We start from the raw sequence: 19,606 nt of genomic DNA, 5'->3' as shown, positions 1-19,606 counted from the left end.
CTACAGATAATTAAACTGCCATAAATCACGTGTGTATAAAAATACTGTACATTGCTTCATTTTCATGTATTGTAGAGATACCTACGGACTTTTGTCTCAAAGTCTATTGTCCGAATTCTTCTCTAGGTTACATTTTACATTTACAATTACAAGGTTGTGTTTACAAATACACACACATATCAATAATTAACAAAGAGAAACAGACACACTACTTTCGTTGGTCGGCATGAACTAATATATTAGGTGAGGCCAAATGTAAAGTTATTCGGCTAAAAGATCCAAAGAATGCTTTGAGTCGCTTTAATTTATAATTAGAAGCCATATTGATCAACATGGAAAAATAGTTAGTGGATAATAAAGATTGGTCGACTGGTATCTTTAATGTTCATCTTTCTTTAGTTTCTGCCCATAAGTTCCACTTACATGCGTTTTTATTTGTTCATACAAACCACACACATGCATGCACGACTAGGGTTGCTCGTGTGTGCTAATTTTATGGGTCTGGACTGTCTGGCAGTAACTTGGTACTAATATATAACAAATCGTAGGAGTAAAGAACTTCTAAAAGTTGAGTCATTTTGTTGCTATGGAACTCACAACGAGTGCAAATGTGCATATTAGTTTATATTTCAAAAATAAGCATCTTTATTGAAAACAAAAAAAAGGGTAGGAATCACTGATATGGTTTACTTGTTCGGGGTCGTGATTCAATAGTTGACCACTACTCAAAGCTATATTGACATAGCTACATTAATTTGAGTATAGCCCAGAGATGGAAAACACCATCATGATATTCAAGAACGATTTGACATAAAACGACACTATGTTATCTGTATACATTTCCGAACTCATAGCATTTTGTAATAAATTTTCAAAACATTACCGGGTCATGGTCAATCTCTGCCAAAACTGTACTTTGAAGATTTGAGTTTGACAGCCTGATGGACGCATCTTGCTCTCTTATTTAAAAATTCTTTTGTAGAACGATACAGAGTTTGTATCTCCCGCGGCGTGTGGCAATCGTCACTCCGCCCATTGTATCCACTTTCACCCATACTTGCACTCTTTTTAGCCACACTTCAAGGTATATCATTTTTCACAGGTTTTTTCAATTTATGGAATTATATGAAAAACTTGGATGATATGAATGCAAATCTTTTGTGGATTTCAAATGCGATGTGACGTGGTATTTACTTTTATTTCTCGTAGACTAAGATCGTATATCTGTTCCATTAACACAACTGGTGACTCTAAAATCAAAAGAGAAACCCAAGTGGAACTACAAAGAGGAGAAAACATTCTTGTGGTATGAGCCATATATTCCTACAGATTAAATTCAAATCATCTACTGTCTACAATATTTTGGTACTAGTTATAAGCTTTATACCGCCATATAATATATATATATATATATAGGTATAACTTTCATTTCGTAAATTTTAAGATACAATATCATCAAATACATGGTGCATGGTTTCAAAAAAATCATCAAATACATGTTTTTGTTTATAATATAAATTAATCAATGTGTTTCTTGACTACTACTTAATGATATCATGTGTCCAAAAGAAGTTAGGTTAAATAGGTTACGATCACACCATAACAGTAACAATGTGTAAAGCTAGCTAGAAGAACCATTTTACACATTTAACCTGAGTATTTCAATGCCAAAAAGAAATGGCCAAGAATCTAATCTGAAAGCATACGTAAAGCAGCTAGTTTAATCTGATAACAATTGGTCAAATATAAAGAATACTCTCCTTTATGTCATTATCTTATATATTTTCGAAAACATACGTAGAAAATTCTTCAAGTCATATTCGATCTATTATGTATATTTATATATTAAATATCTAAAATGTATTATACGTTATATAACTTATGTTGAACATACCTCAGGGCATATTATATACCTTCATATTTGTTTATCTGATCTTTTATCAATATGTTATGCTATATAGTTATATATATCCAAATTTTAGTTCATATGCTGATATGCATATGTATGTACAGAATTCCACAGAAAGCAACATTGTTATAAAACGCTGAAACATTTATAATATTCTTCAGAATAAAACTACGTGTACAACGCGTTCTCACTCGTTATATTACTTTATCCAATACATTTTCAAGAAACATACGTGGAAAATTCTTCAAGGCATATTCGATCTATATTACATATACTGTATATCTAAAATGTGTCGTACGTTATATAACTTACATAAATACTTTAGGCATATTTTACTTTCATATTTGTATATCAAAATTTTATCAGTATGTTATGTTATTTATATATAATTTATAACTCCAAATTTTAGTTCATATGCATATAGTATACAGAATTCCACAGATACTAGCAACATTGTTCAAAAACGCTTAAAAATTATAATATTCTTTAGAATAAAACGACGTGTACAACGCTTTCTCACCGTTGATACATTATTTATTTATATTCGAATTTTAACTTTTCACATTTTCATGTCAACATGACAGATTCCTTTATTCCTCCAAAGTCCAAAGAAATAAAAGCAAAAATGTGTTCCCGTTTATCCGAGATGATTATGCTAGGTCTCTAATGGGCCTCATGCGAGGTAACAAAAGCCCATTATTTTGGTTCAATATCGGTTTACCCATTTATTCCACCAAGTGGAGGTAGAAAAAATATACCAATAAAACGCGCCAGAGGATTACCTCATTTCGAGCAAACAACGTTCAACGCGACTTGAATGTTAATTTTCAGAGCCATAGTTCGATCATCGCTCCCTCGTGGGTTTTCCTGTCGCTAGGATCTATGACCGTTTTAGTCAAGAGATTTGCTAGCAATGACTTGTCGGAGCTCTGGAACGAGTTGGTCTCCCGCGGTCGGATCGAAGCCATCTTTAATCGTTTGGTTAGTTAACGGAAGTGTCTTTGATGCACACAAATGCCTCACTAAGTGTTGTGTGTGTGTTTCTTTAACTGTTCTTTAATTAATGACAGAGAAAATGGGTTGTGTCTGCTCTATTTGCTTCCATCATCATTCTTCTGCGGCATGATGGTACTGCGTTGTGGGCAATCATTCGTTCCGTTTCGAATTCAGCTGTCTGTATTCCTCAAACGTTTACTTAACCAAGCGAGGCCTGCTACAACCTCGCGAACTGATCCCGGGATGCCATCTTCCCATGCCCAGTCCATGTCCTTCATATCTGTGTTTGCGGTTTTGTCTGATAAAAGCAAACTTGAACCGAGACATCCATTGTTTCCACTACCAACGGTTAAGACAGATTGGTCAATGTTATTATTGTGCAGTTATGGAATGGCTTGGAACCAACGAAGTCTCCCTGTTCCTAAGCATGCTCATCCTCGCATTGGGTTCATATTTTGTAAGTGTTTCAACTATTCGATTCGCATGCTTTTAAACTCATTTAGTTTCTTGGTAAACCAATTTGCATTGATCTCTCCCTCTGCAAATGTGCAGATACGGTTAAGGGTTTCTCAGAAACTTCACACAAGCAATCAAGTGGTAGTTGGTGGGTTGATGGGTTCTGTTTTCTGCATCTTTCGGTACAAAACGTGGAACTTGCTTCTTCTTGAAGCCTACGAGTCATCTCTATTACTCCAACTATATGTGTTTCTGGTTGCATCTGCATATACGCTAGCTTTTGCAGCCTACGTTGTACTCAACTGGTTCAGACACGATAGATGAGCATAACCTTTTTAACTTTCCATATCTGCTTAAAATATCTACCAAACCATAAGGTCGTTTGTGAAAGTTTCAAATGTAGGCAACCCACGCATTTGAGACTAGAGAGCAAACATTGAATGTTAGTGAATGTGTATGCGACCGCAAAAAAAACGAAACATGTGTGTTGTAGCTACTCGTGAGCTATACATCCTCTTGAACGGTTAAAACAAATAACCAAACATGTATATATTTTCTATTCACAAGGCGTGCTAAACGTCTTGCATCTTATTTCTCTTTGCCCATATCAAACAAACACCCATTATGGAGACAAGAGGGCTTACTTAATCATCCTTGAGAGTCTGTGATGCTTCTGATGATGGTCGGGACGCAGGAATGTAAGACCATGCCAATGCTGCGCTTCCTAGGGTAATAGTTGTTGCAATAGATCCCCATATCCATCTCTGCCTCTTCTTTCTCTTCTGTCTCTCTCTTCGTGCCACCTCTGTTATCAACAAGGTTCGTGATCAGATCCATAGAACCAAGAAAAACAGAAATGACATATTAATTTGAGTTTCTTTTTTACCTATGGCTTCTTGGTTTCGTTGAGACATTTCCCGGTTCACAGCTTCGTAGTAGTGCACACGGTCAGACAAACGTGTGATCTCAAAGTTCTTAGTTTCGAGCATAGCTTCCATCTCCATCTCTACCTCCGCCTTAGCCATACCTCTGCCTAAGGAGTCGGAGACAAACCTAGCAACCTCGAGCTGGCAGCGTAGTTCTTCTGAAAGGTTCATGTTGCTGGTGGAGGTGGTTGGATCAATAGGAACGAACACACCAACCTGGGCCAACTGCTCACGGAGCATCTGCCAGTGTGTTTGCATCCGCTCCAGCGCCTCCTCTGTTTGTTTTCTCTTCTCGATTTCCATTAGTAAACTCAGCCTTATCTCCCTAAGCTCAGTTTCATTGTTGTTAACTGAACTCTGCATTCCACTGTCGCTTGATAGCTCTGGAAGACCAAAAAGTAAGACCTTTAACGTTAAGAGTATTAGATAAATCACAAAACAGTTACAACCATACTACCCAGGGAACGCTAAGATCATAAGCATTAGAAACGTACCGTCCCAAGCATCATAAAACTCTCCCACAGGGGTAGCAAGTCTGTGTGAGCCTTCCTCTCCTGCATCGGTGTTACTTGTGAAGCTTGCTGACTCACCCGGGTCATAGAAATCTTCAGACTCACTCTCCTTATCTACCTTGGCAGTGAAAGGCTCCGGCAGATTGTTCTCCCATTCTAAATCATTATTGGCAGCATTATCCAGCTCCAACTTTCCATTACCAAGTTTCCCATCAAAACTAAAGTCTCCAACTTGGCGATCATAAACACCATTGGCATAATCCTCTTCAGTAGCCTCGCTGATAGGAAACGAGAAGGAGGTGGACTTCCTCCGAGGCGAAACCTTCACATCAGCACCGCCAGTAACACCTTCATCTTCAAGGGGCTTCTGTTGGGAAGCCACGTTAGCCTCGGAAGAGCTTTTCAAAAGACGAGGACCGCGTGATTTGTGGTTGATGATATAAGGCGACGGTGGGAAGGAAGATGAGGATGGAGAGTTAGGTAGAGGGATAGCATCAGGAGTGGCGTAGAGAGCCGGTGACATCTGAGGACGAGTGCCATTCTCCAGCTTAGATAACGGTGGCTTTGAATAATGAAGCGAAGGAGACGTGGAAGCAGCACCTGGCTCTAGCATTCTATCCAAAGCAATTGCAGAGAAAGTAGGCATCGTGGCTCTGCAATCATCAATACGAGATGAAAACCACACAACGTTGTTATTCATTTCAATCGAAACAAACCGAAGATACAATTGACAATCGCTACCACTAAACCACAACAAAGACAGCTCACGAAAAGGTCAATTCGAGAAGTCAATCGAATCTCCCAAACGCAAACACCTATAAGATTCAAATCTAAACGATAACTAATTTTCCAGAAATCAAACGGTAATTCTCGTGGCGTAAGAGAACGATTACCTCGCGCGAGAAGAAGATCTCAACGGAAGAAGCTCAAAAGGATCTAATTCAACGGTTGTTAGACGGAAGCGAGACGACGACGGTGAAGATTGGTTGAAGAGGAAGGAGAGGGGTGATACGGCATCGTATAAGAGATGCAGAGGAGGAGGGAAGAAGCTTAACCTCTTCTCCAAGGCTTTTTTTTTTTAATCGCAAACGATACTTCTTCTTCTGCTTTGCCTCTCCGCAAATATTTGATTTTGTTTTTTCTTGGCGACTAATTTTCTGAACAAATTCGTTATTTTATATACTAAATCCCTGAATTAATCCTCGTCGAACATTTTACACAAACGTGTCTTCTAGAAAGACTTGCAAAAGACGTATTTAGCCTCCGAGGTTATGACTAACGAGATTGGTCGGCGTGATAAAGAGGGGGTATTTTTTGTAAATAATTCAACGGTGGTAGGGTTTCGAGAACAGTTCCTTACCATGTCGTGAGGGGATCTTGTTAAGTGTGGGTCTTATTCTTATATGAACGGGTCCTATCTTAAATACGTCATCAGAGCGAGAACGTGGCAACATTAGGTCCTAAAACCAAATTTTGGTTGTTTTAGCTTTTATGGCCCAGTTTGTCTGTTCACGAATCTGTAAAGCCCGATTTGAAAACTATTTTATAAGTTGCTTTTGTTTTCTTCTTAGCTGGAATTTGATATTTTAGAGCCATTTCATAAACGTGACCCATGTGAACACGTTTACACGAGTATTCAGATTTGTTAAAAAAAAACAAAATAGTTTTTAAAATATGGTCTTCAGAATGAAGGAGACTGACTACCTCACTCATTATTATAATCTTTTCTAATAAGTTTACTATTTCATCAGAAGAAAAACTCAAATGTTTTTGGCTTTTGCCATTGAGATTTTGAAATTTGAAACTTTCCTCCTTTTTTTTTTGATCAAATAAATGTATGGATTCGAGCCTGGGAAGAGCAGAACTTTACCGGAGACAACTTTACCAATTAGTCTACCTTAGAGCATGATTATCGGCGTATCTTAGGTATTAAAACACGAAAATTAAATCAAAATAAGTTAAAAACGATGAAGACGTTTGTTAATTAAGAAGTGTTTTATGCACGTCCTTAAGGGCACGTGTCATCGGTAGAGAGCAAGACCGAACGGGGTAAGGAAAGTCGCGTGAACTGTGTGTAAATCATTTTCTTCGTCTCCGTTCTCTCCTTCTCTCTCTCCTCGGCGACTTCACCAGAGCACATGATCTCGGCCGATTTCAACCGACCCCTCACTCCACGGAGTGATCTCCGCCGATTTCTACCCACCCCTCACTCCACACCGATCCGTTCTCTCGTGGTCTCTCAGTTGACGACGATCTCTCCGTTCTCGTAATCATTCACATCGTCTCCGTTCTCTCGTGGTCTCTCAGTCGACGGCGATCTCTCCGCCGATTTCAACCGACCACTCAGTCCACCGATCTCTCCGCCGAATCGATTGTAAACCAGGTATCTCTCACTCCTCTGTCCTCCGTTATATGATTACTATTTAACTAAGAACCTAAAAACGTATCTACCAATAATCTACACTCTTATGCAAGTATCTTAACATTGTCTCTTAATGCTCATATATTAATAAACTATCCTAAGAAACTAAATCTTGGTCCTAGCAATAAGGATGCTCTTAGTCAGCTAAACTTTCCTCCTTTATTTTAATTTTTTATAACAGAAACTAAAGGTATGAAATCAAGATTATAGAACCTGATTCAAAGCAAACAACTCTGGACCTCCTATATCAGCAACTACCAGTTGATTTGATTCTCATCAACAAATCGTTTACTTTTCCTTTCTAAAAACCAAGTTATTAAACCATAATAAGCTCATGAACCTTGAATTTATATTATTCGTGTAGGCAGTAACTCAATGAAAGTGTACTAAACAAACCTTTTTTAATACATCAATTCATAAAACATGAGAAATTCATAGTTTTGAACTTTTGATCCATCTTTTGAATAGAACCAAGAACTATTTTTCTTCTTTTTTCAATAGATAATATATATAAAAGAAATACAAGTCTTTATTCCTCTTCCTCCATGATTCTATCTATAATGAATCACCGGTGCGTTAGAATTAGGATCCCACACACCTCCTTCCTTAACATACGCCATATACCTCGCAAACTCTGGTTTCGCCGTGGCCAAACTCTTCTTGGTTTTCTTCTTCTTCTTCTGAAAACGTACGTCGAAGAAACTTAGCAAGGGATGAACAGAACCACCGGTTGGTTTCACCGTCGGTGTCTTCTTCACCTCCTCTTGAACCGGGTTTCTTGAATTACCATAAACACTAGCCGGAACGCTCGTGACCCGCTTCAACTTCGGTTCATCTTCCACGAGCTTTTCGTAGCCGCCGTGGACTTTCCTGGTGCTCATGGCTCTAAACATGGTTGTATGATGGGGAAAAAAAGTTAATGAGTTTTTCTTCTTTTCTTGGTTAGGTGTGTTCTTGAATCTTTCTCTTGGTGGTTGTGTTTATTTAAGTATGTAGGCCAAGTTTGCTTTATGATATGAAAAGAAAAATAGTAGATCTGTTGACTTTTATATTTGTGTAGATCTCCAACTAATAAAATTAAATATGTGTATAGTTTAATAAAAAGCATGTGTTAGTGACTTAGTATTACATGGTGTATACATTTTAACCTATTTAATCGCCGGTCAAATGTGTTTTATGCTGACTATTATACGTCTACATCGTCTAGACAAATTGAAATGGAAAATGGCTTTAGTGTTTAGACTAACTTGTCGTGTGTAAAACTAACTTTATTTGTCTCCTCCAACAACTTATTATTATTAGAACCAAGAAAAAAACGTTGCAACTTTATAAATTTGACTCGAAAGAAGATTACAACAACTTACAGAACTTACAAGATCAAAAGAAACCTCTCAGAAACCATCTGCAAAGAAATATAGGAAGCATTTGTTTCCAAATCCAGATGGACTTGACTGATCATATTAATTCTCCTTGTTTTATAACCTTTTTTGAAGTTAGACATGGTCGTGTCTAAAAGGATGGGAAAGCTCTTTTTAAAATCAGATTTTTCCATTTTCAAATAGAGCAGAACACTGATTACAACATTGCCATAGTCGGTGCGTCTCACAGTCACAGCATGCTGCGTTAAAAATAGATGAGATAACACAAAAGCTAAACATCTTGTAAGAAAGAAGCAATAATCATACACTAGGAAGACTCGGTAATAAGATTGCTGTATGTAACTCAATTTCAGTATGTTGCAACAGAACAAATATTTTGTAATAGAGAAGCAAAAACCATTTTTGATCGACGCAAGTTCTTCTTGGTGTTCGTCTTTTGCTAAGAAGTGTTGCTTTCTGGTTCTCTATTCCTCGCCATCTTCAAACCAACCAGGAATAACCACAAATCAAGAAAAGACATGTATAAACTTCTTGACCAAACATTAAGTCCACAGTTTTGAGTACGCTTTAACAGTTTAACTAAATCGCTATGGCAAGTATGAACCAAATATATAACGACGCTAAATTCGGACCGTACGATGTCCCTGGTTTGGGCTTCCACAATACAATATGAATGAAGATTAAGCCTATATTTTTTTTCAAAACAGTCAAACTAATTTAAAAAATCGCTAGAAGGAGGGGTCGAACCTCCGACCTTGTGGTTAACAGCCACACGCTCTAACCAACTGAGCTATTCCAGCTAATTTGATTTGTGTTGTCTTAATACAAAATTATTTGTTAACGTTTATCCCATTAAATGTATCAAAATTATTCAATTCGTTGCAGTCATAAACTAAGAAAATTAAAAACGCACATAAACATAAGAAATCAAAACATAATAGACTCTTCTGTTGTCCAGATTTGCATCTACAATCCTATAAAATAATCAGGGATTCATATTCAAAAGTAACTTATAGACCCAAAATTTAGTTTCATTTTTGCAGATTACAAGCGTTACCATTCCTCTTCATTGCTTGCTTGTTATTATGCATCCACACTTTGAAAACCTGTCTTCTCAGATTCACCAACCTACAGAACTTATTGATCTCCTCTTCGTCTTTCTTCAGGATCCTCCACCCTAGCCTCTCTGCAAATTCCTTCATCTTTTCCTTTTGTTCTTCATTGATCTTCGTCCTTATCCTCTTCTTCTTCGGAAGATACAATCCACGTGGTTGTATCATCGCCTTGTACAAGCTACCACTGCGGTAAAACGCCGGAGACATCAGCTCTTGTGTACTATTTATATGTTCGTAGACTTCCTTCCGGTGAAAACTCCGGTGGCAACTGCATGCTGCGCATTTTAGCGCACCGAGTGTGCCCTCTTCTCCTCCAGGCATGAACTCGCAGCATCCGTCCACCACGTGTCCTCCGGTTGAGACCGCGTGGTTCTTCTGGCACTCCTTGTACTTGGTTTCTTGGTCACCACGTGAACTCGGTTTATGGTTTTCTTTCTTGACCAAGAATGGAGGTAAAGTCGGATCTAAACCGGGTTTGGCTTTCGGATAAGAGTTGGTATGTGGTTTTGCTTCTAAGATTTTGGTTGAGATTTTTGTTGTGGTAGCAATTGCATTGCATTTTCCTCCATGCTCCATTGTTAATTTGACTGAAAAAAAAAGACAACTTCGTAATACTTAGAGTTATCACACTAATGCATGCAGAAAAGCTTATCTCATGTGGTTAATGATTAGTTCTTATCTTATTAATTAAGGCTTATAAAAGAAAGCTGATGGAGTTTAGTCTCACCTGGATAGGGATTGTAGATCTTATTGTTTCAGCAAAAGAGCTAGTATAAGTTCAAAAAAAAAAAAAGCAAAAGAGCTAGTAGTGTGGATTTGGAAGATGAGACTGATAATTGAAAGAAGATGGAGAGACGTAGAAATGGTGGTGGTGACTGGTGATGACGTGGGTGCATCTGTTTCCTATCACCCATCAAGTTTAATTTCACATGAAAATCCAACAAAGTATTGATTGTTATTTTAAAAACACTCAAAACGTACTAGAGAGTAGAGAGTAGAGAGAGAGAGAAGAGTGTGTGTGAGTGGTGGTGCCTCTTAATTTCGAGACATTGTCATGTGTTTGTTATCTCTCACTACCTGCAACTTTGGCCCATCTCCCATTATTGCATGTGTCTACTTTTCTCCATTTTCTTTTGTGACAAATTTTATTGGGGCTACTAATTAATGCGTGTCTGCAAAAACCCTAGGTTAGTCAAACTATTTACCAACTAGTAAAGACTTCAGAGTGGCGGATCTAGAACAAGATTTGATCAGGGGCAAAACTATCAAACACTGTCCAAATCTTTATAATTATAAATTTTAACGGGGGCAAATTAAAAAATCTGACTAAAATTACGAATTCATGGTAGATTCGCCAATTCATTTCAGACTGTGGAAAGAGAAATGGAGAAGAAACTCAGTTAATGATTTTAGTTTAGTTGAATTATGTGTCATTTGATATATAAATCAAATTGAAATCGGGTGTTAAGGAGTAGTTCACATTTACATATATAAAAAGTCTGATATATCATAAAATAGTGATATAAAACCAATTATATGACCACTGTTTGTATAAATACACTCTCATAATATCTCTGTTTAATTATCAGGCGTCAAAACTTCTCAATCCGAACTAGTTAATGTTACAATAAATATGAGAAAAATAAGCAGTATCAACAACTGTGATGACTTAGATTTGCATGGAGATTAGTTGGTATTTAATACAGCTTCAACTTCCCATACCAACGTAACTAGGGTTACTGGACAAGCTTTAGCAATAACTAAACAGGGGCAATTCTTAAGTCTTGAAAGAGAAGACTTGTTAAATTAATTTTCTGGTGGAACGGGGTTGAGTGAAAAAGGAATAAAAGCTGGTCCACATAAGCACAAACAAAGACCTGCACTTTTCATTTATCTCCACATGCCTCACGTCTTGTTTTCAGATTCTGTGTTTTCCCACAGCTGTGTTACACTTTATGATAATCGTCTTATATACCAAATATAGCGAAATGAATGAAAAATAGATTTGCCATATAGAAACTCCGCCAAATCTTTAGACTTTAGTAACTTGTTGAACATATATGACATGGCAGAGTCAGATCCAAGCTTTCTGATTAATTTAATTGGGTCACTGGAGACATTGGCCGAAGTCCAATAGTGTTGTTACAATGAACCCAAGCAAAATGAAACTAGTTTTGATAATGTATTTCTACGGTAGTACACAAGTTACAACCACCACACTGTTAAAAGTACAAATGCATTTTCCTCTCACGTGCTCTAAATTGCGCAAAGACAGGAAAACGAAACTCAAGATTTTCCAGCAAGTGAAGCTTGGAAGAGAAGCGAAGATGCAACAACAAGTGGTTGATGGGCGTGGAATAGCTTCTTCATCACAAGGTGAGAGATTAGCTGTCCTGACCGACCAAGAAGAAGTGTGCCCTGAGTATGCAATCAATGACCCCCAAGATTAATTACAACCAATTATGCTAGATATAGAAGAAACATCAAAAAAAAAATGAAAACGAGGTTCATGGATTAGGGAAGATTGACAGAATCTATTCCAAAGGAAAAAAAGCTACTAATCATAAGGCATATACCAATTCAGGAAACTTACTTCAAATAAATGTTAATGTCTCTTCTCCTTTCTAATTATAGTATACTCCGGCATTCAATGGCAGAGATGGGTATTATTACCTGACTAGTTTATTTAGACAACTTGGTCTTAGAAGTCTTGTTAGACTCGATGAGTCTCCACATGTACCATGAACCAACGGACCTGAAAGGCCTCCACTTCTCACAAAGCTGCTCCATCTGCAACGGACCAGGAAGATTTTTCAAACCGTAAAGATCCTTCACGCCTTTCCTCACGCCGAGATCCCCCACAGGCAACACATCAGGCCTGTGAAGCGAGAATATCATGAACATGTGAACCGTCCACACTCCAATCCCCTTAACCGAAGTTAACCGGTCGGTCAGCTCTCCATCGCTCATTTCCAGAATCATCTCATCGGAAAGCTCGCCGCTTTTGTATTTTCCGGCTAAGTCGTGGAGGTAGCTCGCTTTCCTCCCGGAGACGCCGATCTTACGAAGATCCACGGCGGAGACTGAGATGACGGACTCAGGGAGGACACCTGATTCTCCGCCGGGGAACAGAGAGATGAACCGATCGTAGATGCACTTCGCAGCCTTGGTGGCGAGCTGTTGGTAGAGGATGGATCTCGCTAGGGAGAGGAACGGTGTGCTGGTTGATTCGAACACGGGGGGAGTGTTGTGAGCCGAGATTACTCCTCCGAGGAGCTCGTCGGAGATTAGGAGGTGGCGGAGCGCGATATCAACCGTCGACTTCGAGGATAGAGGAGACGCGGTGATCGTCGTCGGCGACGGATTCAGATCATCTAACGAAACTCTCCGGAGTTTACGGGGTCGGAAAGTGATTTGTGAAGAGCGAGAGGGCTCTGCAGCTTCGAGATTGACGGCGGAGATTGGCGACGGAGGTCGGCTTAATGCGGTTAGGGTTTTACGGAGAGACATGGCGACGACAGGATTGGTCTGTGGTTCTGTGATGATGATCGTCAAAACTCGTTAGCAGTTCACTGTCGGAGAGAAGTCATTCGTCTTAAGCCCAATCAAACTCTTTGTTGGGGCTCTTAATGGGCCTCGATAATTATCAATCGGCCCCTAAATAGTCCAATAATACGTTTTGGACTGAATTACACACTGCAGGTCGTCGATACCATTGAGCTCATTAGTGGCTCTGATTTCTATATCCTTGCGCAAAGCCTAATACAAATCTTAATAACGCTCATTTTAGCCCGATTTTTCTGAAGCTTGTGATCTCGCACATGTGGTAGATTATCATCTTTTTTTTGTTAACAATGTACTTTGGCCAAAGTCTAATCTATAGAGAGACAATATTATACTACCACTCTTGACTTTGGGTTTTGTAATTAGCCAGCCATACAACATGGTTATCTCTCCATTTGCCTAAACAATAGCAACTTAGATATTGACAATAATTGAATAACATCAATAAAACTACGCCTTGTTTCACCTTAGTCTTGGATATCACTACATGGTTAAGATATCAAACTTAGATATTGAAGAAAGTTTAATAATACAAAATATCAAAATAATTATTAGTATAACAATGAGATTTTGTGTGATCGTGCACAGTAGATTAAAAAGCTGGTAGATTAGTACAAACAATGCTGCAGAATCGGTTCAGTAGAAACTATATAAAAACAAATGAAAATATTCTGTTGAGCGCATATTGACACGAACATAAGGTCAAGATGAGGTAAATTGATTAAAGACAAAACGACGGTCAATATATGAAGGAGGAGAGAGAAAAATAGAGCATAATACGACAAAAATAAGTTCATTAAATCACTACAATGCTCTGATCCATACTGAACACACAACAGTACCACAGACATGAGTAAACCCACATTGGTACGATCAGAATCTAATCTCCTTATTCGACGATCAGATTTCAATCTCCAAATTTTTATTTTATTTAGTTTTTAATCAATTAAACACACACACAATAATAATTAAAGTCTCAGTTGTGAAATTCAGAGACTCAGCTGGAACTGAAACTTATCCTTCCAACCACAAAACTATATACATTAAAATAGTTGTATCCTATGTCTTTATTTTTGGCCTGTGTTTTTCTCTGAACTACAAACTCTTTTTTCTTACTAAAGTCATGATTACATCAATCCATGTATTTTATGTGTGATATTCACATTCACCATACTATTCATTTCAAAGGCTAAAGGCAGAGAAATTTCCCATAGAGGAAGAGGTTTAAATTCTGAAAATGAAAATAGAAAGTCGAAATTTTAAAATTGATCACAGCTCTACTTTATAGATAAACAATAAGTTAGACCGTCGCTTTCAATACCATTAACATCGTCACTTCTATCTTTTTTTTCCAAACATTTCTTACTTTTTTTTTTTAAATTAGACATAATATAATAAAAACCACATGGAAATTTTAAAATCTAACGTAAATTGCTCTTTCCTTTTTTTATCTGGTGAAGTCATGGACAAGACTTGCCCTATCCGCCACATTAAGCCTCCACGAAAGAAACGGAACGCCGCCGTGACCACCATCAGAATCACAGTTATTAGCTCCAGCGCCGCCGTAATCATCCATGAACCTAATCTCGTTTGCCGGATAGTTGCACGGAACCCTCTGAGTCGTGTGATGACCCCACGAAGTACCATTATTGTTGTTACCAGTTGCAATACTGTAGTTGTTGTAGCCGGCGTTGTGATGACTGTAATGATCAACTGCTACGGGTGCAGCTCCGACGACCGCGTTCACTGAAGCCGCCGTGGTTCTTCTCTCTTCCTTTTTGAAACGAATGCCGCATGCGTTGCATAGGGACTGTAAATTCCAAAAACATCCATATCATTTAACCATCAATATCACAATTTAATGTCGTTTTCAATAAATAAAGCTTATGAGAATCGGATTTTTTTTTTTTTTTGAAGGATGAAATAACTTCGGTTCAAATATCTTTTTATTTATATAAGAGGTCGCATTTGAAAGTTTCAAAAACATGTCCAACACTTAATTAACCATCAAAAGCACTATTCAATGATGTATACAATAAGTAGAGTTATATTCACAGTAAAAATCCGTTAAAGAGTACGAAAAAAAAAAGAGAAAAACAGGTGAAATGTATACTTTTTTGCAATCATTGTTTTATTTGTTGATTATCCACAAGAAAATTCATTTTGTTGCGTATTAATAGGCTACCTTAGGGCCTCTAGGACCATTTCTCCATAGTGGAGTTGAGGTTGTGTCACAGTTGGCACAGCGTCTGGCAAGGAGAGAGTCGCCACCGCCGCTGCCGTTGCCACCGGAGCAACCGCGTCCTGGCTTGATGGAATTAGCAATGGAGTAAGAAGGAACGTTACTAGGCGTCATTTTGGAGTTGTTGTTGTTTTTGTTTTGAAGCAAGTCCCAGAAGTTGGAGATGCAAGAAGACGCACCAGAAGGAGTAGAGCGTCTGCGTTTCTCATCCTCCTCACAAAGGCGTGTGGAAGGAGTTCCAAGAGAGAGAGTGCAGTCAACGACGGAGGAAGAGTAATAATCCTCGCCATTAGGCTCGTAAACGCCGCCGCTTTGCATGGAAAAGACCGTTGAGTAAGAGCCGGCGTTGGAGTTGTTGTTGTTGTAGCAGCTGCTTTGGTTGTGGTGGTGGAACATTCCGCAAGAATGACAATACTGCCCCTGCATTGAAGTATTGTAGGGAGTCTGCATCATCTCTCTCTCTAACTTTGAAAACCCTAAGTGTAAATTAAGAGAAGATAAAGAAACTCTGAAGAGATAGATTGAAGTAGCAGGTTTTTACGTTGGAGTGGAGTGAAGTGAAGAAAATAGAAGAGGGTCTCACACCTATATATAGAATCAGAAGTGTATACGCAGGTTTTTAGTAAAACGAATATTTAAAATCAATAGAATATGTGGGGACGCAGCTTTTTACGAAGAACATATTAATTTATAGTATCATTTAATCAAGTGGGGTTAGTTTGCTTTTAAATGTTTTTTTATTACAAAATACGATGTACCAGTTCATCAAGTTTTACAGCAAAGTAAAAAAATAAACTTACGGTATCTGACTATGTCGATAATCAATTGAATCAAATAGACTTATTTTGAGTTAATTAGCTCATGTTTTTCTATATTTAGTATAACAAAGACATTCCTTAAGGAGGTGATTAGCCCTTACAAAAAAAAGGATGACAAGGTATAGAAATTACATGACGACATACATTATAAAAATATGTAGAAGACAAACAAATGTACTTAGTGGTAATATAGTATTATATGGTCTGGATGGTCTACCCTGAAAATAACGAATTTAGTAACGCTAATACACGGCTCTTTCCCAAATTACGAGAATTAGTGTAAACTTCTATTCGATGATTCACGAGTTATGAAAAAAAAAATTACAGGGGAAATTTAAATAGATTTGTAATTAAGAAAAGCTCGAAACTATGTAGAAAATCGAAATCATTCATTTAGAGGCTTCGATAATCTTCAGAATAAACTTTGGCTAGATCTGTTTGACAAAAAAAACTTTGGTTAGATCTTAGTGTTAATAAATGAGATGGTGGGATCGGTTGAAAAACATGCAAGTTTTGGACAACCATATATCATACATACAAACTCTTGTTAATTGATTATTACTTTTAAAAGTACTAATGATTATGTCACTCACACACGAATGTTTCCTATATCTTACATAATTGTAAAAAGGATTTGAAATTATCTTCTTGTGGAGTAAAACCAAACATGCAAAATACTCGAAGAAGTAGAAGAAGGAGAGAGTGATGTGATGTTGATGGTCAAAATTTAGCCCACGTGACAAGGGGTGAGAGAGGAGATGAAGAAGAGTACAGTCATCACTGCAAAAAATCTCCGATCACGAGGATCAAATTTTGATTTTTTATTTGTTCTCTTCCAAATAAATCTCTGTCTCTTTCCGTATTTCTGCCCTAAAACCCTAATCTCACGCGCACCTGCCAACTCGCGCGTTGCCTCGTCCTTTTACTTCCACATCGCAGTCACACGTTCGATATCTGCTCAGCCTCATGTGGTTAATGATGATCCATGATGATGTAAGTAAAATGACTGAGATTTGGTTATTAGATTTCTTCAAAACTTGTAGCTATAGCTAGAGTCTACTCTACTCTTGTCGTCAACGAATACTAGTCTTCTTCCCTTATTTAATTGGATTTGTTTTGTTTTTCTGAACTTGTGTATGTTTATGTTTATGCTTTAATTAATTAAAACCCTCCATTTCTTCAAATCGTGGACACTCGATTGTTACATTTGCAGATAGAAGATAGGAGAAACCATTCAGTTGCATATATAGGCAGCAGTGGTGATGGAATGATGTATCTATTATTTTCTTACCTATATGTAAGTTTTTCAAAGATATATACATAATCCAATTATATATTCTTTCTACGTTTTCAAATATCATTTTTAGTCTTGCGAAATATTTGACAATGAAATTTTTTACCTGATAAAAATAAAATAAAAAAACCTTGCAAATGCCTAATACTAATAAGAAGAAAAATACTAAAATCTGAAAGAAAAAATATTAAGTTTTGATATTTGTGAGTGTTACGGGGGGCTTTTACGTGACCATTGAAGGATGGCATATAAAAAAGTATTCAGTCACACCATGTGAGACCATCTCCAACCCACCTTTATTTTTATTTCTATATTTTTCTCCAAAATAGAAAAACTTTATTATAGAGGTGAATTTGCTTCAATGTATGCTTTTATAATAGAATTCCTCTATTTATAGGGGAAAATATAGAGATTTGTTATTTTCATCTCTAAATATAGAGGTAAAAAGTAGGATTCTTCTATATTTTCTTCTAAAATAAAGATCTCTATTATAGAGTTGGATTTGCTAATATAAAGATATACATTGGAGATGCTCTAAAGGTCACATAATCAGAGTGGTATTTAATTTGGGTGGATTAACTATATAATGAGAATCACAATATTTTATTTTAATTTTTGGATAAGCTAGATGATTAGAACCGACACCATATTGGAGGATGTAAGGGCATCTTCATCTCTACTCTATTTTTTTTCTCTAAAATGAAATAAAAGTGAATATGGAGTAAAAAATGCTTTAACTCAACTTCATATCTCACTCCATAATGAAATTTACTCCATAAATGGAGTAATCTATTTTTTGTTTGTTCATCACTGCATTATGAAGTGGAAAATGAAGTAGAGTTGGAGAAAGTTTACTCTATTTTCACTTTTACTCCATTTTGAAGAAAAAAATGGAATTATACATTGGAGATGTTCTAATGCCCAACTTGCATTCTAAGAGGATTTTCAAGCTCGTTCCATTTGTACTGTATATTTTAGGATAAATATTTATAGGAAATTTGACCCTATAATAAAAAAAAACTATATTTCATCATCTAACCATATAATCATCTCTCTCTTCATTTCCCTTACTATCTCTCTCTACTTTCTTACTACAAAACTAATATTTTTCCCGTTATAGTCATCTAGCAAATTAACCCATATTTTTAATCTTATTATAATTTTAACTTACAATAGAATAAATTTTAAATTAATCTAAAAAATAGCTAATAGTGTTATTTCATTTTTATTCATTACTCAGTTTTGCAATATACAATAAAATTATTAACAAAACTCAACTCTAATGTAGAATTACTTTGTTTTGAAGTATAGAAGAAAAGTACATTGGAGTTGTTAAAAAAAGCGAGATACATATAAAACATGCTATGAAATTATATCATAAAGTTGAGAAAAAACACAATGTATAAAACATTCTCAATAATCTTAGTGAAATATAACGTCTGGCGAAAAATATTCAGTGGTCTCGTTAGAAGTTAATTAGAACAACAATCATGGTCATGATATGGTTTGGTAACGTATCGAAATCCTATGAGAATCCAATTCCTTGTGGGAATTTTAATGAAGAGAACACGAAGTTAGAATCATAATGACATGAGAATATCCAGGAAGATTTGGATGAATTTTTAGAGTAACAAGAAAAATATTGCATGAAAAGAAAAGCTAATAGATTAGATTGTGAATAACCCAAAAGATAAAGGGAAGAATCCCCTCTATTCAAGTGAAGTACCTTCCCAGAATCATCAAAGCAACAGTCCAATAAGCCTATCCATACACTTGTATGAATTATATATCTCCTTTTTATTCTATATTTTATATTTTTCATTTTTCATTTTTCATGTTAGCTTAGCAAGAGAGAGATTCGACTCTTGAATCTTGATGGGTCAAAGAAGGACTCTCTAAAAAGGAAAGGTCAAAGAACTAATAATACTCCCCATAAATTTGATCTTGAACTATTGAAAAGAAACAAAGAAAAA

The 19,606-nt window shown here is 36.8% G+C and overlaps 5 protein-coding genes, 1 non-coding gene and 1 pseudogene across 8 annotated transcripts; 1 reads left to right on the top strand and 6 right to left on the bottom strand.

Moving 5' to 3' along the window:
- The first annotated feature begins 2,029 nt into the window (after nucleotides 1–2,029).
- Nucleotides 2,030–3,689, top strand: LOC125578414 (annotated as a pseudogene).
- An 87-nt stretch (nucleotides 3,690–3,776) lies between these two features.
- LOC106451355 lies at nucleotides 3,777–5,976 on the bottom strand. The gene is made up of 4 exons (XM_048741031.1): nucleotides 5,693–5,976; nucleotides 4,782–5,452; nucleotides 4,248–4,670; nucleotides 3,777–4,166 (listed from the first exon to the last, which is right to left on the bottom strand). The coding sequence occupies exons 2-4, from the start codon at nucleotides 5,443–5,445 to the stop codon at nucleotides 4,006–4,008; spliced, it is 1,248 nt and encodes a 415-aa protein (XP_048596988.1). The 5' UTR covers nucleotides 5,446–5,452; nucleotides 5,693–5,976; the 3' UTR covers nucleotides 3,777–4,005.
- A 1,574-nt stretch (nucleotides 5,977–7,550) lies between these two features.
- Nucleotides 7,551–8,114, bottom strand: LOC106454849. The gene has a single exon (XM_013896939.3). The coding sequence runs from the start codon at nucleotides 8,112–8,114 to the stop codon at nucleotides 7,773–7,775; it is 342 nt and encodes a 113-aa protein (XP_013752393.1). The 3' UTR covers nucleotides 7,551–7,772.
- On the bottom strand, nucleotides 7,551–10,819 carry LOC106454848 (zinc-finger homeodomain protein 7). The gene is made up of 2 exons (XM_013896938.3): nucleotides 10,443–10,819; nucleotides 7,551–10,302 (listed from the first exon to the last, which is right to left on the bottom strand). Exon 2 carries the CDS (start codon nucleotides 10,289–10,291, stop codon nucleotides 9,632–9,634), a length of 660 nt encoding a protein of 219 aa, XP_013752392.1. The 5' UTR covers nucleotides 10,292–10,302; nucleotides 10,443–10,819; the 3' UTR covers nucleotides 7,551–9,631.
- TRNAN-GUU lies at nucleotides 9,327–9,400 on the bottom strand. The gene has a single exon. It is a non-coding gene; the product is annotated as a tRNA-Asn (tRNA).
- A 970-nt stretch (nucleotides 10,820–11,789) lies between the features above and the next one.
- LOC106451354 (DNA-3-methyladenine glycosylase 1) lies at nucleotides 11,790–13,526 on the bottom strand. 3 transcript variants are annotated; one of them, XR_001289558.3, is made up of 2 exons: nucleotides 12,309–13,525; nucleotides 11,790–12,133 (listed from the first exon to the last, which is right to left on the bottom strand). XR_001289558.3 is itself a non-coding variant. In XM_048741032.1 (2 exons), exon 1 carries the CDS (start codon nucleotides 13,223–13,225, stop codon nucleotides 12,398–12,400), a length of 828 nt encoding a protein of 275 aa, XP_048596989.1. In that variant the 5' UTR covers nucleotides 13,226–13,526; the 3' UTR covers nucleotides 11,790–12,180; nucleotides 12,389–12,397. The 3 variants fall into 3 exon arrangements, 2 of the variants coding, with proteins under 2 accessions (XP_048596989.1, XP_013748728.1); XM_048741032.1 differs by having other exon boundaries at nucleotides 11,790–12,180; nucleotides 12,389–13,526; XM_013893274.3 differs by having other exon boundaries at nucleotides 12,389–13,522.
- Nucleotides 13,527–14,575: 1,049 nt separating this feature from the next.
- LOC106454847 (GATA transcription factor 18-like) lies at nucleotides 14,576–18,692 on the bottom strand. Its single transcript, XM_013896937.3, has 2 exons — nucleotides 15,465–18,692; nucleotides 14,576–15,089 (listed from the first exon to the last, which is right to left on the bottom strand). The coding sequence occupies exons 1-2, from the start codon at nucleotides 15,972–15,974 to the stop codon at nucleotides 14,727–14,729; spliced, it is 873 nt and encodes a 290-aa protein (XP_013752391.1). The 5' UTR covers nucleotides 15,975–18,692; the 3' UTR covers nucleotides 14,576–14,726.
- Between the last annotated feature and the right edge of the window lie 914 nt (nucleotides 18,693–19,606).

The sequence above is a fragment of the Brassica napus genome, chromosome A9, assembly GCF_020379485.1.
Source record: "Brassica napus cultivar Da-Ae chromosome A9, Da-Ae, whole genome shotgun sequence".
NCBI lineage: Eukaryota > Viridiplantae > Streptophyta > Magnoliopsida > Brassicales > Brassicaceae > Brassica > Brassica napus.
The sequence above is the reverse complement of the archived record's forward strand: the minus strand, read 5'-3'. Positions and strand labels throughout refer to the sequence as shown.

What these genes read in the sequence shown, in the direction of transcription:
- LOC106454848 (XM_013896938.3), bottom strand. Translation starts at nt 10,291, where the DNA reads ATGGAGCATGGAGGAAAATGCAATGCAATTGCTACCACAACAAAAATC.
- LOC106454847 (XM_013896937.3), bottom strand. Translation starts at nt 15,974, where the DNA reads ATGATGCAGACTCCCTACAATACTTCAATGCAGGGGCAGTATTGTCAT. An exon ending in ATGGTCCTAGAGGCCCTAAG is followed by an intron (nt 15,090 to 15,464) that starts GTAGCCTATTAA and finishes TGGAATTTACAG; the next exon opens with TCCCTATGCAACGCATGCGG.
- LOC106451354 (XM_048741032.1), bottom strand. Translation starts at nt 13,225, where the DNA reads ATGTCTCTCCGTAAAACCCTAACCGCATTAAGCCGACCTCCGTCGCCA.
- LOC106454849 (XM_013896939.3), bottom strand. Translation starts at nt 8,114, where the DNA reads ATGTTTAGAGCCATGAGCACCAGGAAAGTCCACGGCGGCTACGAAAAG.
- LOC106451355 (XM_048741031.1), bottom strand. Translation starts at nt 5,445, where the DNA reads ATGCCTACTTTCTCTGCAATTGCTTTGGATAGAATGCTAGAGCCAGGT. An exon ending in GTTTTATGATGCTTGGGACG is followed by an intron (nt 4,671 to 4,781) that starts GTACGTTTCTAA and finishes TTGGTCTTCCAG; the next exon opens with AGCTATCAAGCGACAGTGGA. An exon ending in ACGAAACCAAGAAGCCATAG is followed by an intron (nt 4,167 to 4,247) that starts GTAAAAAAGAAA and finishes TGTTGATAACAG; the next exon opens with AGGTGGCACGAAGAGAGAGA.